The 17,470-nt window shown below is 39.6% G+C and overlaps 1 protein-coding gene across 2 annotated transcripts in view; it reads right to left on the reverse strand.

Annotated features, from left to right (window-relative positions):
• The window catches only part of LOC135207041 (coiled-coil domain-containing protein 186-like), a 79,094-nt gene extending 71,307 nt beyond the window's left edge, over positions 1 to 7,787 (reverse strand). For both annotated transcript variants that reach the window (XM_064238670.1, XM_064238669.1), the window contains exon 1: positions 7,700 to 7,787. In XM_064238670.1, coding sequence (XP_064094740.1) covers positions 7,700 to 7,783 — 84 coding nt within the window. In that variant the 5' untranslated portion in view covers positions 7,784 to 7,787. The remainder of the gene's footprint in view (positions 1 to 7,699) is intronic.
• Between the last annotated feature and the right edge of the window lie 9,683 nt (positions 7,788 to 17,470).

Below are 17,470 nucleotides of genomic sequence, written 5' to 3' on the forward strand. Positions count from 1 at the left end.
TCCACGTTCTAATGAATGAGACTTTTTAAAAGAACTCCTTGACTCTTGCCAAGAAAAGGGAGTAATATTCGAATAGAGATCATCAAGAGAGAACCGAGGATCGAAAAGGACCGTTCAAAGTTCTTATGATATTGGACATAAGACTTCCTGGATCTAGTCTACAAGTCTTTTCTTACTCCCCGGATGAGCCTCTGAAAATGAATGAGAGCTCTTCGAATTTGTTAATGAGTTTATCCGCTTAAACGATAAAAACGTTAAAATCTATGTCAATGAGAACTACCCCATTTATGAGGGTCCCCCACTTAAATGACAAAACGTTTAGTATCTTGACAATGGGGAAAACGTCCTTACTAGACAAAACTATTAGCACTTTGCTAATAGGAGGAAAACCCTTTAACATGACGGAAAGAAATCACCCAGGAATCCGAGTATATAATCTTCCCCCGATTCTCAGAGGAAATCGATGAAGAGGAGGAAAGAGGGATCGAAGAAAACAAAAAATTCGGGTATGTCTCTCCGCTAACTCCGAATCCTTTTAAAAAATTTCTGTAAAGGAATGTCCTGTGGAGAGTCCTGCAAAAAACCTCCTCTTGACGAGCGTTTATAAGCGTCAAGCGTCCTAAGAAACGTCCTGAACAGCAAATAAAACGCCTTCTACAAGTCTTTTCTCTCGCAAAGCGTCCTGCCGAGCTTCCACCGAAGCGTCCTGGCGAATGTGCACAAAAGCGTCCTCAAAAGCGTCCTGGAAAGCGTCCTGGAAAGCGTCCTGCTGAGCGTCCTGCTGAGCGTCCCTCAAAAGCGTCCTGCCGAGCGTCCTACATAAAAGCGTCCATGCTTAGCGTCCTGCTGAGGCGTCCTCAAAAACGTCTCCTGCTTAGCTACGAGCGTGTTCTGAGCAGAGAACACCAAGTCTTCTGAACGACGTTTCAGAGAGGAACTCGTTGAGCGCCTTGATGCATGCAAGGCCCGCCAAGAGGCGTCCTGGCGAGCGACCTTGCCAACATCTCAATGTTATGACGAACCGCGTTTTGCGTATGACGTTGAATATTTTTTAAAAAGGGACGTCCTCATGCGAGTCTCCATGGAGAGCCGCACGCTGCTCCTGAAGAGTGTGAACACTAAAGGAAGACGTATGGCTTTCGTCTTCCGCAAGGTGCTTGCCGAAGCGTCCTGGAGAATGTCTCTACTTATAGGACGTCGAGCACCTCCAAACGCTTCCTCACGTCTAAATTGCCCTTCTTATGCCGACCAGAGACATAAGTTGTTTGACTGTGCAAAGCAGCTTGCCCGGCCGTCAAACTTATCAGCTTGCTTTTCGAAGTAAAGCGAACGTTACAGAACGTATACGGAGCGCCATGAGGAGAGGAGACGAATACTGAGTTGCTCCTCCAAAAGGTGGAATCAAGAATGTCCTTGATTACCAAATTCTTTTGGAATGCTAGCGAGGTTGAAACAGCTCTAACTTCATGAGCGTTCACGTCGCAGGAGGCTCAAATCACTCTTCTGCAAGAGAATGAACCTCCTTAATAATGTACAAGTGATATATACATGAGCGTTCATATACATGAGCGTTCACTAGGCCAAAACTCTTGTGGCAAGAGAATGCCTCTTTAATAAAGTATATGGATGTACATGAGTTCAAATCTCAGGGGGCTCAAAATCACTTTCTGGCAAGATGAATGAGCCTCTTTAATAATGTATAAATGATGTATACATGAGCGGTCACTCTGCAGGAGGCTCAAATCACTCTTCTGGCAAAGATGAATGAGCCTCCTTAATAATGTATAAATGATATATACATGAGCGTTCACTCGCAGGAGGCTCAATAGGGGGGTGCGAGTCCTTCCGAGAGCCCAACCCCGTGTGGGGTGGGGAGGATGCCTCGGAGGCCGAGAAACAACCCTTGAAGCTTCGTGCACGTGCTCGATCTTCGGCAGCCTGGGAAGCGACAACAGGACCTGCCGAAAGGAAGCCAGATCAGCATGAAAAACCAAACCCGTAACCCTCCTTCGGCTTTTGACATGCCCTCTCCCTGGTTTCTGGGAGTCCGACAGAGGTCTAGGCCTAGAGGCGTTATGGGGCCGATCTGACGTTCCCATCCTAACGGAGAGAGAGGACGTGAAGCGTCTTCTCTAAAGCTTCTTAGAGGGCGCGAGTCCTTCCGAGAGCTCCAACCCTTGCGGCGGGGATGACCCGGCGGCCCGGGGACGAGAAGCCAAATCCTTCAGATTCGTGCGCGTGCACGATCTTTAGCAGCCTGGGAAGCGTTCAACAGGTTCTGCCGAAGGGACGCCAGATCGGTTGGGGGGAGCCCCCGTAACCCTCTTGCGGCTTTCGACATGCCCTCAGGTCCCTGAGTCCTGGGAGTCCGACAGAGGTCCAGGCCTAGAGGCATTATGGGGCCGATCTGACGCCCCCTCCACAACACAAGCACTACACTTCACAACACTGATTGGAGAGCGAGCACTTTAGTCTAAGATTACTTGATGTAATCCTCTAGCAGACACTTCTTCTAGGCCCGTAAGCCATACCACAGGGTTAGGCAAAATAAAATCTACAGGAGGTTAGAAGGTTCATTATTTCTAACTTCTGTTTACTGTGGAGGAAAACTCCTGATTCTAACACGCTCTAAAATGCGTACTGAATCCTACTTCTTCCGTAATCAGTCACACATTACACTAATTACATTGAACTTATGCAAAGAAAACAAGTAAACGCCATATACACTAAGCGAGTGTCTACCGAAAGTTCCGGTAGCTTCACCATCCCCCATGCAGACAACAAAATCTGAAACTAGGCTAACTAGCCTCAGACATCAAATGCAATGAAAAATTTACGATAGCGTATAGCCTAGCCACAAATCCAAGTCAATAATCGTTAAGAATAATTAGGATACTTAAGCGGCTAATGAAGTTTCAAAATCCTAGGCGGAGGTCTGTAAAACAGTTGTTACCGACCGGCGACAGAAAAAAATATGAATAGAAAAATGGGAATAGTTTCCTGATATCGCCTCCCAGCGGCGGGAATGGGTACCACCACCTGGCCGCCCACTGCGTGTGCCGCGAATTTTGAAATTCTGTCGGACTTCGGAGAATACAGCTATATATATATCTGTCAGGTAAGTTTCATGAACAAACTTTATTGTATTGATCGGCGTGCGAAAGTAATCGAATCCGATAACAATGTCTGTTTATTGTCTTCATCCGTGTGCGAAGGTTAAATATAACTGTTTATATTTTGTTATAATGTAGCTGAAGCTGATAAGGCAAAATTACGTGCATCAGCAACCTGGATAGAAGTCCCAAGCTTTTGTATGAATTCAAACGCAGCCGTGGTAAAAGAAAGTAATAGCATGAAAGAGCTCGTTTACTGTTGTTTCACACCGATAAAGATTAATCAAGTGTAAGGTTTGTAATACCTATGAAACGAGTGAAAAACGAACGGAATCGCTAAATTTACGCATCTAAGCTGAGGGAAAAAAACTAGCTTCCAATGAGACGTATTAGTCAAATTTTGGCCTTAAATTACATCGTAAGACGAACAGCATGACTTTGTTTCATAAGTTAAGTATCCAGATACTCATTATGGTAACTAGAAACAAAAACATTAGCCGAGACCAAGTGATATGGTTGAATCTGGAGCCAAGGAAATAGACTAGCCGGCATCACTCTGTCTAAGCCATGCCTCCTTACAACAGTGCTGTTTTGACAAGCTTGTGTAATTGTAATTTAATTGAAAAGTAATAAATTACATATTTCAATTTAATTTAAAATTAATAATTACATATTTTAAGGTAAGTAAATTAACTTATTAGGCCAAATATTAATTTCAGTTGTCACTGTAATTTGATAATACAACTGGTAATTCTTTTGTAACTGTAATTGACACAAGCACAATGTAATTACTGACGGCCATTAGTCTGTTAAACGTATGAAGACATCATAAAACTAATTCCTTATAGCATCTAACATTAATTATATGCCACAAGATAACAGTATTGACTATGTTGAATGTCCAACATAGTTGAAAACACGTTTCTTTCAAGAAAACACGTCTCTTTCAAGACGACAAACCTGGCCTAAGTAAGGAAGAGTTGTTACGTTAATTACGCTAGCCAATCAGGACAAGAATGAGGTGGATACGGCGACACAAACCCGTATTCGCCATCAGCTGATTCCAGAGTGTGAATGACTGCCGAGTTAGTATTATACTACGCTAATATGATGATACATACAATACAATTAATACTTTAGTCGGACAGAATCTGATGTTTATTCTGTTCGATTACATTCATATTGAATTATACTAAGATCGGATTCTCGTTCGTTTTAATTACACCTGTACTGAATTATCCGTAGTCAGAATGCCTGAGCCTAAAGCATTAGCCACTATAAAAATCCCTCTACCGTTATGTAGTACAGCGAATACTTTTGGCTAGGCTAGGCTACTGTACATACATACGATATATCATCGTGAACACTAGGCTAGCCGTAGTTAATTTTATTCGATTTCTCTACATAACGAATTATCGTATGTCGATATGCGTTGAACAGAGAATTAGTTGATATTAAAAATTACGCTATCGTATAAATAGAAGAAAGTAACCTTAAAGATGAAAGATAAGTATTCAACCCTTGAGAACCCGACAGACCCGAAACCAGATCTGAACGGCCAACCATGGCCTAAAAGATTCTGACGCAAGGAACTCGAAGCAAGAAACACTCAAGAGGCTCTAAGGACACTGTCCCTTTATAAACTACTACTTATAATAGAAAACCGACCGGAAGAAGCCTGCACTTCTCTTCCTAAACACTATTTAGCCTATTATCCCTACTCGTCTGTATATGACCTAAATTTTCATCATCCTGAGAACTTACAAATCGAGGGGAGGGGAAATCTGCTGCCAACACTGCCTGCTCCGCGCTGGGGGGGCCGGCAGAACCTACCCACTCGGAGGCTTGCGGTTCTCCATTACCCCCAGCACCCGTTAGGGCTGGTTCTGGAACAGGCAGGGGGGCTGAAAAAGAACGATTAGAATTCACTATAGTACTAGTACCACTATCTCTATTTTGGTTAAATTATTCGTCAGGCTAGAAATATGCTTAACATACTATATGATAATCTGTCCACTAATTTCTGGAATAACTAACTAATGTTTCGTTGTCTCCTGACCAAGACAAACATCTCTGACTAGTATTGCACTAAACCTTCCTACACGAAATAACGAAAAGAACGTCGATCATGTGTGCGGGTACTCATCCTACGCTTGAAGGGCGTGCAGAGCCGATGAGCACCAACATATCCAGCAGTAGAAGGCTCGATCGTCGAACTGTAGATTAAGTAGAAGCAAAGGCGTTTGCAGTCGGCGACAACGTTATTTTAGAGCCGATGAGCACCAATATATCCAGCAGCAGAAGGCTCGATCGTCGAGGCGTTTGTAGAAGGCGATGACGTTTATTTCCTAACTTATCCATAGCGAGTACAAAGTAGCTATCCAAAGTGAAACGGGAAAATTCGTAGTTTGTAAACAAGATGCGAAAACTCTTTGAGTGGGGTCGGGCTAAATGACCAAAAGTTCGCCTGATGTGGGACTGATCCGCACAGCAAGGCGAACAAAAAACAATTGAGGAATGAGGAGACAGGCCACTGGTGGCAGGTATTTGCGGCAGCGTTGCCAACGGTAACACAGGTAACTCATTTGACTAGATTTTACCTGCAGCGTTGGTAACACTGACAGTTAAAATTACCCACTTAGTGGGTAAATATGTGGGGATATAGTTCGGGCTGGTCAGTGACCAGGGCTAATTCAGGTGTTCAGGGAGTGTATTGCAATACAATGCTTACAAGCTCTGGAATAAGACTAGCAGAGGTTAATATCAGGAGAGGGATCTTCCTTGGCGACTCACTGTCCCCACTACTCTTCGTAGTAGCCATGATTCCATGACAAAAGTACTGCAGAAGATGGATGCTGGGTACCAACTCAAGAAAAGAGGCAACAGAATCAACCATCTGATGTTCATGGACGACATCAAGCTGTATGGTAAGAGCATCAAGGAAATAGATACCCTAATCCAGACTGTAAGGATTGTATCTGGGGACATCAGGATGGAGTTTGGAATAGAAAAATGTGCCTTAGTCAACTTACAAAAGGGCAAAGTAACAAGGACTGAAGGGATAAAGCTACCAGATGGGGACAACATCAAACACATAGATGAGACACGATACAAATACCTGGGAATAATGGAAGGAGGAGATATAAAACATCAAGAGATGAAGGACACGATCAGGAAAGAATATATGCAAACTCAAGGCGATACTCAAGTCAAAACTCAACGTCGGAAATATGATAAAAGCCATAAACACATGGGCAATGCCAGTAACCAGATACAGCGCAGGAATAGTGGAATGGACAAAGGCAGAACTCCGCAACATAGACCAGAAAATGAGGAAACATATGACAATACACAAAGCACTACACCCAAGAGTAAATACGGACAGACTATACATAACATGAAAGGAAGGAGGGAGGGGACTACTAAGCATAGAGGACTGCGTCAACATCGAGAACAGAGCACTGGGGCAATGTATGAAGACCAGTGAAGACAAGTGGCTCAAGAGTGCATGGGAAGAAGGACTGATAAAAGTAGATGAAGACACAGAAATATACAGACAGGAGAAAGTCAAGCAGAACAGAAAAATGGCATAACAAACCAATGCACGGACAATACATGAGACAGACTAAAGAACTAGCCAGCGGATGGCACGTGGCAATGGCTACAGAGGGGAGAGCTCAAGAAGGAAACTGAAGGAATGATAACAGCGGCACAAGATCAGGCCCTAAAAACCAGATATGTCCAAAGAACGATAGATGGAAATAACATCTCTCCCATATGTAGGAAGTACAATATGAAAAATGAAACCATAAATCACATAGCAAACGAATGTCCGGCACTTGCACAGAACCAGTACAAAAAGAGGCATGATTCAGTAGCAAAAGCCCTCCACTGGAGCCTGTGCAAGAAACACCAGCTACCTTGCAGTAATAAGTGGTACGAGCACCAACCTGAAGGAGCGATAGAAAACGATCAGGCAAAGATCCTCTGGGACTATGGTATCAGAACAGATAGGGTGATACGTGCAAATAGACCAGACCTGGCGTTGATTGACAAAATCAAGAAGAAAGTATCACTCATTGATGTCAGAGTTCCATGGGACACCAGAGTTGTAGAGAAAGAAAGGGAAAAAATGGATAAGTATCTAGACCTGAAAATAGAAATAAGAAGGATATGGGATATGCCAGTGGAAATTGTACCCATAATCATAGGAACACTAGGCACGATCCCAAGATCCTTGAAAAAGAATCTGGAAAAACTAAACTAGAGGGGCTGAAGTAGCTCCAGGATCATGCAGAAGAGTGTGATCCTAGAAACGGCGCACACAGTAAGAAAAGTGATGGACTCCTAAGGAGGCAGGATGCAACCCGGAACCCCACACTATAAATACCACCCAGTCAAATTGGAGGACTGTGATAGAGCAAAAAAACTAAAAAATAAAAAAAATGATAATAATAATCTTACATTTGCCAAGAATTCTAGTTCCAATACCATGCCTAACACTGAACAAGTTTAATGACAAACCAAATGACTATACTAGTACTGTATCTGCAAGGCTCTTAAGTGAATATGTACTGTGAACTTACCTGTGCCAGTGATTTTTCGAGTCGTTCAATCTGCAGTTCTATATATTTCAGGAGAATTATCCGCTTGTAAACGATCAACTTCATTTTCCAATCTGATGATAAAAACAAGCAGGTTATACTATCTTTACTTTTAGAAAATCAAATAATTCACAAAAACATCTGTAATATGGCATAAACTTCAAGATAAAAGGCTGCTGTAACCCATTAGCATCCCAATTCTCGCACACTTCACATGTATTCTGTGGTGAACACTGCTGTTTCCTGCAAGAAAGTCATATAAGAAAATGAACAATCCAAGAAGTTAAGTTAGAAAGGGGACCAGTTTACAAAAGATGGGGGCAGGTGGTCCTTAAAGGAAATCCGCAACCATCCTGAAGGACACGGGACTACCCAAGACTCTGACATGTCGCACAATGGAACAACAGGCATGCCACTACTTGTTATAGTTGGATAAGAAAACTGTCTTGTCAGTATCTCCCTCAGTTCATCATTTTATCTCAACTTCAGGCTGAAGAAGGAGAGGGTGGTCAAAAGGGATGGAAGGTGCAATCCGTCTGGCCTCCCAAGACACGGCACTGGGCCATGTGGCCCAAATTTCACACATTCATTTGCAAAAGGGTTGGAGAGAGACTGGTCCCGCCTTTCCAAAAAGGTTTTATCTTTTATCAAGGCTTTCAAAGACTGTACATTCAAGAACCTAAGAATGTAGGTTAAAATTATTTAGCTTCTAACTCTTAAAAAATGACAAACTGATATATATTTGCAAAACTGCCATTTCAAATAATATACTGTTTGTAATGGGCATTTAGCTACAGATTTGGCTATTAAAAGTTATGCGAGTACATCAGTGACCACCACACCTAATATTTACTCTAACAATACACACAATTTTTTAAACTATATGCAACAACATCACTTTTAAAGCTATGTGCTGCTACTGGCAATATAAAAAGAAATATCATTTGCCTTACATTTCTTTACTTGATGTAGAACATAACATCATCCAACATGCTCGTTATGATTCTTATAAGATTTTCTTTGGATGTTGAGGAAAAATCAACTTTCCTAACATCACTCTCATACATTGGGCTGGAATTTGTACCATTTTCTTCTGTAATAGGAGAGGAAGTCTCACTGCTCTCAAAATGGTGAATCAGATTCCGTTTTTTTGAGGCTTCAGCAGCATTATTGGCAGTACTTTCATATTCCACAACACTTTCATCTTGTAACTATTATTTGCATATGGGAAGAGCACTTGCTCATCTTCACTGTCACTCACTGCATTCAAAAGCTTAGAACCAAAGTCATTACACAGACTCTCCGGCCCAGTTTTCAGATGAGATAAAGGCTTTTCTTCAGAATCTATTACAGAGGCACCATTACTATCAGAAGAAGACATTTCATTAACAGGACTTCTGGGACTTTCAGTATCAGTTCTAGATGAAACTACAGCAACCATCCCTTCTCTTTGCAGGTTAGTAACGATGAGGGATTCAGACATGGCATTTCCTTCTGAAAATACCTATTTTGGATGGAATTAAATCCATGTTATTTGTTCCATAATCAAGTCTTCTTAACTTTTCATGAATGACCTGTTCTTCATTTTCTGATCCTGATTTAGTTTGGATATCAGAACATCCTTCATCCATGGTGAACAACCTTTCATACTACAAAGATATGTTTTCTAAAGAGACATACTGAGGTCATCTGAAACAAAAGAAAAAAACTGCTCTTAAAGATAAACATAAAAGGAAGGGTAACTTTATAACTTTCAAAAATATTACACAACTTTCATGAGTTTGGGCACTGAGTATACACAAAGGTGTAAGATATAAACTATAAAACAAAAAGCTTTCTGCCTCATATATTTCTATATGCTGTCATGAGACACCTACTTGTCATAAAAAGTTCCTATTTGACAGTTTCATTAGGAAATTTTCAGATAAGTTTACTCCTTAAATAAAAATGCAAATTCCAGATAAAAAAAAATTACTATGTACTACACGAAATAGGAATTTTTAAAATAAAATTCACTTTTTATATACTTAGCTCTCTCATATAGTAGCTACATTCCCCATGTCGGCAGGAGGATGGTAGAGCATGAAAACTAAAAAGTTACTGTAATAGGACAATTTACTATGACCTGTCTACCCTTTCAGATTTCAGTGTCTATTGCATTCCATTTTAGTTTTTTCTCCAGTCACTTGAGTGGGGAGGTTGGGGGGAATACATAAGAGGTAATTTTATTATAAAAATTTATATTTTTGAAATGAACCTTACTTCTCTGTTATGATAGCCAATTCCTGTGCTGAACCAAGGTGAGAAGACAAAAAATAAAAACCTTTACGGGAATTAACAAAATTCCACTAAAAATAAGAAGTTCATTCCCTAATGATTATAATCCATCTGTGTTAACTCTATCTTGAAAGAGGATCTAAAGAACACTGAAAGTGGTTGATAATGCCAGCACATCATGGAATTTTACTTTCAGGAAAGGTAAGAAATAGAGACTAGGATTTTGTTCCTACAATTTGCATAAGAGTTAAGAGTACTTCTGAGCTTGATCAGTGCAGCAACATCCTTGAAAAAGGGAGACTGTGTTACAGTGTTGAAGGCAGTGACATGAGATGGGAGCAACTGAGATACCGTTGGTGACACTTGAATTGAACAATACAGGCATTATGATGCCGACCTCTCCTCTTCTACAGAATTATCATAGGCTATGTTTTACAATTATTTACTTGTACTGCACACTCCATTGGCTACAAAAAAAACTAAAATGACCAACATTTGACCACTGTCTATACATCCTGGAAGAAATTAAACTAGCATATTATTGTTATTACTATTCTGTCCTTTGCTCTCTGTTAGAAAAATCAGCACATTCCTAATTCAATCATTAATTTAATACAGTATTGATTAGAAATTTGTCATAGCATACCTTAACCACCTTGATACCCTAAGCTAGGTCCAAATTGAAGAGTAGTACATGGCCTTGGGACCCAAGAGTCAATGATAGTAATTTTTATAGCCTTCTGCTTATGTTTTTGTTTAAGTTTATGCTTTTTGTTCATGTTCATCTGCAGGAGGCTGGTGACCAGCCCTGTGAGAGATAATTCAGTGTCTGGTAGAACTATTCGGTGTGGCTATGAAACCGACAGCTGGTTTGAGACTTTCCAAAGCTATGTATCCAACACATAGTGAAGTGTTCTTGTTACTGCGCTGACAGTTTTTTTGGGGCATGCACATGTATTTTGTCAGATCCGATACCAGAGAAAGACATTACGTACTCAGATTGCAACTTATAAGATAACAATCCTGGCCACCCCGCTCCTCCATGGCTAATACGGTGAAATTGTGACCAGTAAACACCCCTATAACGTAAGATAACACACAAGTTCTCGCAATAACACTAGCTGTTGGATACATAGCTTAGAAAAGTAAGAAACCTGCTGTCGGTTCCATAGCCATGGCGAAAATCATTTTCATAATATAATAATTAAGGGGCTTATGCTACACACGGCACCAATTATACACCTAAACTGATAGATACTGAACTAGTAGGTGCGGATAGGTTAGGTCGAACACAGGTACACACCCCATTTCGTCGGCAATCCGGTTCGTCACCTACCCCATTTGTCACCCAGAATGCTCCATTGTGAAATCTGTTTCGTCACCATTCATCCCAATATCCTTAGACTGTGATAATACACCTCCAACCTTATATTCTTTTCTCTCTTGTGTTGTATGCCGATAATCACTAATTAGGGCATTCGCTGCAGTATTTTTATGGGCTTAGCGTTCTGCTGAAATTATGCAACGTTGTAAAGCAAACGTTATAAACTGATAAGCTGTATTTATAATGACCTCCAAAACAACTTATGTAATTATGCTTCATTGCAAGACAAACGTAATAAGATGGTACTGTTTTCAAGGTAGATCTAGGTAATAACTCCGCGTTGGGTATTTGGGTTGCTTATTAAGACTTTGCCGTTACTTTTGGAGGGTCAACTGTAATTAACCCACAGGGGCCAGTACTAAAGACAGTGAACTACATTTGATGTCCCAATCCCTAGTGGCTGTCATATTCACAGGACCGTTCCTTGCAGTCCATGCGGAGTTGTTGCCTGGAATTACCGTTTTTTGTCCACAGAAGCAACTTTTATTATACAATTACATTAAATTAATTAGAATGGGGTGACGAAACGGGTTCGAAAAATGGTGACAAAATGGGCCGATCCCGAACACAGTCGAGGTGGGCGTGTAGCTTTGGGAACGGCCCTAGCAATGGAGGTAGGCCAAGCTAGGTATTTGCCAGGATTGGTAGTTATAATACAAATACGGTCTACGCGCTTTTTTAATTTTCTATAAGTGTTGACTTATCTAGTTAACCTAACCAAAACTCCAATAGTGTAAGCTGCTACAGTTTTGCTTAAGGCCTTGGAAAAACAGGTCTCCGGAATATCACGGAGAGGGCTGGCCTAGGCAGCCTTGTCTGCCTAAATTTCAAGGTGACCCAGGCACAAATGAATGAAAATTTTGATCTCTATGTATGCCCGTTTTTATAAATAATTCAAGTTCCTCGACGAAAAATAACCCTGATATCAAGTTTACCTGTTTATTGTTCCAGATGATGTATTGATATTGACCTGGATCATCTGTTACGATTTGGTCGTTGACAGTGTGTCAAAATTATTTCCGAGTTAAGAAAGTTATCTTGAGTGTAAATTATGGTAAAAATTGTAAAATAATATTTAAAATATGTCATATATAATTTGAATATTATTTATTTTTCCTTAAATAATGTTTAATATCACAAAAATATATAAAAATTTGGATATAGTTTTAATATTTTATCTGTAATATAATACGTGTATAAATAAAATTGTAGTTCTATCAAAGATATCTTTTTCTTAAGACATTCATAGATCTCCAACAAAATAAACAGACCCTTTATGGTTACTTAAATTGAAGTTAAGAGAAATATAGGTCCTTCTCGAGATTTTTAAAGGAAATTTAATAGCAGTAGAGTTATAAATATTATATTTTCATCACAACAAATTAAAACTCAAATATTTATAGGAAGAGCAGATTTTTTTGTCACGTGTATGCTGGCTAAAGGCTGTCTATAACAAAGCTGGCAAATATACTTCTCATTTCCCGAATTTTACGTCAACAAATGTTTGTAAACATTGGAATCAAATTACAATTATATATCGTATGTTCCCTAACTGGTGCTCAGCGGTAGTAATTGGAATGCACCAGAAAGAACTATTATCTAAGTTACGGGAAGACTGATACATTGAAGTCATTCCTTTCAAGCTGAATCTCATATGCACGTACAAATATTATATAAATATTCGTTTGGAATTTTCGGAAACGTTAACAACATAATTTAGTTTGATATAACTTTTGAAGATGGGATAACGTTTGTTGTTGTTCTTTGTTTATCTTATAAGGATATATCTTAGAATCTTTAATCTTTATTTGGCTGCCCAAATTTCATATACATTCCTTTTCGGACTATTAAAAAACTACAGATTGTGGAGTTGTTTCGAATTTATTTCGAAGGGCCCATATAATATGTGACAGAACGTACTGGAATTGCAATGGTCATCTTCCAGAGGTATTTAGAAAACAATTCTGACTTTATAAATGAAGCACATTAAAGAAAATGGAAAACGTGTTATGGGATAAAAAAAAATCTTGTTAAGGATAATGAACGCTTTTCCTGTTGCCCACACATGGCAAGACAGAAACTTTCTCAATATCAAAAAGTTACCCAAATACTAAGCTACAAAGATAGTAATTTAACAACGAATTCATTTTTTCGTGATAATACTTACACCCCTACCATACAGGAGATGGGTTGACAATAAATCCAGGTACAGAACCCACATTTAATAAGATAATGCCCCGTAGGGCGGTAGCGCCGTCAGTGGACTTCATGCGGTGCACTGTAGGCATTACCTACTTAAAGTTCTTTGCAGCGTTCCTTCGGCCCCTAGCTGCAACCACTTTCGTTCCTTTTACTGTACCTCGTTTCCTATTATCTTTCTTCATCTTACTTTCCACTCTCTCCTAACACTTGATGCGAGGTTTTCCTCCTTTACACCTTTCAAACCTTTTATACTGTCAATTTTCATTTCAGCGCTGAATGACCTCAAAGGTCCCAGTGCTTGCCTTTGGCCTAAATTCTATATTCAATTCAATTCGATAAGATTGGATACAGCAGAATCGATATCAACTTAATAAACCAGCTGTAGATTTTTATCCTTATTTCTGAAGCAAAGGCCATGGTACCAATCTTGCCCGAGGCTAGAAGCACTTATCATTTATAATATTCCCTTTTCGTTTACGTTATTCCTAAAGTATATAGCTACACAGTGACTTCATATCAAACGATATTTATGGTTTGACACTTATAGAGATAAAAAGACCTCCGGCATATACTTAATCACACGTTGATATTTGATAATGAGGACTGGTTTTCCTTGAAAGATTGTAACTTTTTTAGAATAAATAACTCCGCTAGATACCATCCAGTGTTAATGAGGTCCTTTCCAGTAATTATACGTAATATTTATATATATATGATATATATATATATATATATATATATATATTATATATATATACATATACTCGTATGTGCATGCTTAAAGTAAGCTGGCACACACGCGCTATATAATCATTCTCTTTTTAAAAACAACTCCCCGAGGAGTAGATTATTTTCTTCAGGAATGGTTTATGACTTCTGAATTTTTAACCAAGTCACTTCTGGTCTGGTAATGGTATCCTGGTGTTTTTACAATGAACCGTCTTTAATTGCCACTTATCGAAATGCATAATCAGGGGACGGGGGAGTGTTGCTTTCGTTAACATCACGTCGTCGTGCGGAGGTGTGTATCTTTCTTCTTCTTGGAAATCTTACATGACTTGTTACAAGGGCCAGTTGCCATGGGGAAAGCCACTGATATGCTTAGGTTTATGACGTGTTAAAGTTTGTAGTAAATTGCAAAGTTCGAGGTCTCTGTGACTAGGTTTACAGACTTGACATGCTGTCAGATACCCATGATATTTGTACTGTCACCTCCACTGAAACCATACCAGTCCAGTGGTCCGAAGTTCGATTCTCGGCTCGGCCAACGAGGAATCAGAGGAATTTATTTCTGGTGATGTAAATTCATTTTTCGATATAATGTGGTTCGGATCCCACAATAAGCTGTAGGTCCCGTTACTAGGTGGCCAATTGGTTCCTAGCCACGCAAAAACATCTAATCCTTCGGGTCAGCCCTAGGAGAGCTGTTAATCAGCTCAGTGGTCTGGCAAAACTAAGATATACTTAACATTTTCCACTGAAACTAGAGTAAAGATGTCACTTGTAAAGAGCGTATATACTGGTGTAGAATCGTTTTAAGGAAGAAAATCCACCTCAAAGATCACTTTGATTTACTCTTCAGAAACTCCTGTAGTTTAATTCCTGGTTCGAGTGTAATTTCTTGTTAGTATGACTTAGGACATTTTGAAAATAGGCACATATTGATGCGTAAGATACGTATTCTGCAGAAATTATTACATCAGCTTGAACCTACGGCATCTTTTTGATTTGTTATAGGATTACTTTACGTGGAATTGAGATCGCATGCTCCTGATATTGAGGTTCATATTATTCATACCTGCAGATGAGAGCATCTATTCTCTTTGCTAAACCTCGGATGTCTTTGAAAAATATATGAACTCCGTAGTACAAACTCCTGATTAAGGAATGCTTAATGTGATTCACTAATCCTTCCTTTCCTCAAATTTTCTATGACTCGCCATTAGAAGTCAAAGACTTAATATTAAAATCAATTCTCTGTAAATTTCTGATAACAGTTAACACGAGCACTTCAATTTAATGGGTCTTTCTTAAGCGATAAGGGATCGCGAAACAAGTCAATTTCACCTCTGTTACACTCGTCATCTGTAAACTTCAAAAGTTTGAAACCTTGGAAAACAAGAGCAGAATCAATTTGATAAACAATTCCTGGTATGTTACCGTTCGCGAGACAACACCAACCTACAGCAGTTAAAATATTGACATTCTTCGACGCCAACAGCTCCGGGGTAACTTTAGGCTTCTAAAAACAACGCTCACCCGACATTAGTCACCTGACTTTCCCTGCTTTTCTCATTGGAAACCCCACCTCATGCTCCTAAGGGGCTACTGTAGCCTTACAGAATGATGGACGTATTTGTTCATTCACCTCTTAAACATAATTAACGGATCAAAATCTTTCTTTCACAATCATCGCTAAAAAATTTCAGATAGATGCTGTCCCCTCCAACCCTGCCTCTTCATAACATAATTTCATAGGGGCCCTTACCATTATACGATGAAATGATTCTATCTGGAGACGAAAGAGTTTCGTCTGATAATGGAACTATACATCCTCTGAACAATCCAGATTCGACCAATTGCCCCCTGTCTTCTCTGTTGTAAGTTTAGCAACCATAATATCATGTGGCCTCACAACCAGGCTTTCAAATTTTGTCTTCAACGAAGTTGCTGGTTGATATGCACAAAGAAGGAGACTGTTAACGTGAAAGTAAATTTTCAGCTCATAAAATAATATTTACTTCTCTTATCATATTCCACTCTTTTCATAATAGATCATAATCCCAAGCAAAAAGGAGAAGTATTTGAACGTGAGCTTATGTAAAGTGCAAGAATAAATAAATTCTATAAAGAATATCTATAGTCCTTAGCTGCCAGCATGTATGACAAGTCGCTTTGGAATGTTGTTACAAAACAGCGATGGTTGCTGCCAACTGCAACATAAGTATACGTAAAGCTTTGACCTTCTTGCTTACGAAACTCTTTTACAGAACGCGTTACCTTGCGCGCGTGAGTGAGCTCTTTAGTGCCAGGTCTGTAGTAGCGCGGGCGTCACCCAGGACATTGTGACACCGCCGGGGGGAGGAGTTACATGACGATCTCGGGTTGCCCATTGTGTAAGCTCAGGTGTCACCAGATCACATCGACTCGTATTGCTTTTAAACGCGGGGAAGAAATGGAGCTTTCCAGAGCTCATTCTGCTTGATTATTAGTTTGATAACAAAGAAAGGATACAAACGCACGTTCTCTCCGGTGTGCTTTTCTTGCTTATCAGATGTTTGTTTAATAAAATTGTTTGAATACTGTACGTACACGGCATACATTTTATTTAGCATTAAGCCATTTCATCCAACACATGGGAAGAAACAATTTACAGTTTTAATATTTAACCAACTGATATATTTAACTAATGTTACCAGAGAGCGCACCCGAAATTATGATGATATTTGCAATTTCGGTGCATCATGGCAAAATCACCTTGAATTTTGGAAATGTTTAATATTAATCGAGTGTCCATAACATAAAAACTTACGGTAATGTGAGGGGATTTCGAGACGTTAAGTCCCGCCTTAATGGGCATTATAATACAAGTTTCCGAAGATGGAATCAAAGTACAACACATGGAAAGTCTTATAAGTAGTTTCTTATTCGAAGGTTGCCGTTGCTACAAACTGAAGCTACGTATACACTAAATTATGGGGATAAGCAATCATCATTCTTGTCCAAGACTGACGTACGTTATGAAACGGACCAAAACTTATGCTCACTCATTAATCTGGCTTCTATTAGGGAATCATTGTGGCCAAATGCAAATTACATTGAACTCCCAAGGTCTTATGCTGGTTTCAGTAACATTGTTATTTAGAAGAGAATAATCTTATGTGGTGAAG

The sequence above is a fragment of the Macrobrachium nipponense genome, chromosome 31 (assembly GCF_015104395.2).
Source record: "Macrobrachium nipponense isolate FS-2020 chromosome 31, ASM1510439v2, whole genome shotgun sequence".
NCBI classification, from domain to species: Eukaryota; Metazoa; Arthropoda; class Malacostraca; order Decapoda; family Palaemonidae; genus Macrobrachium; species Macrobrachium nipponense.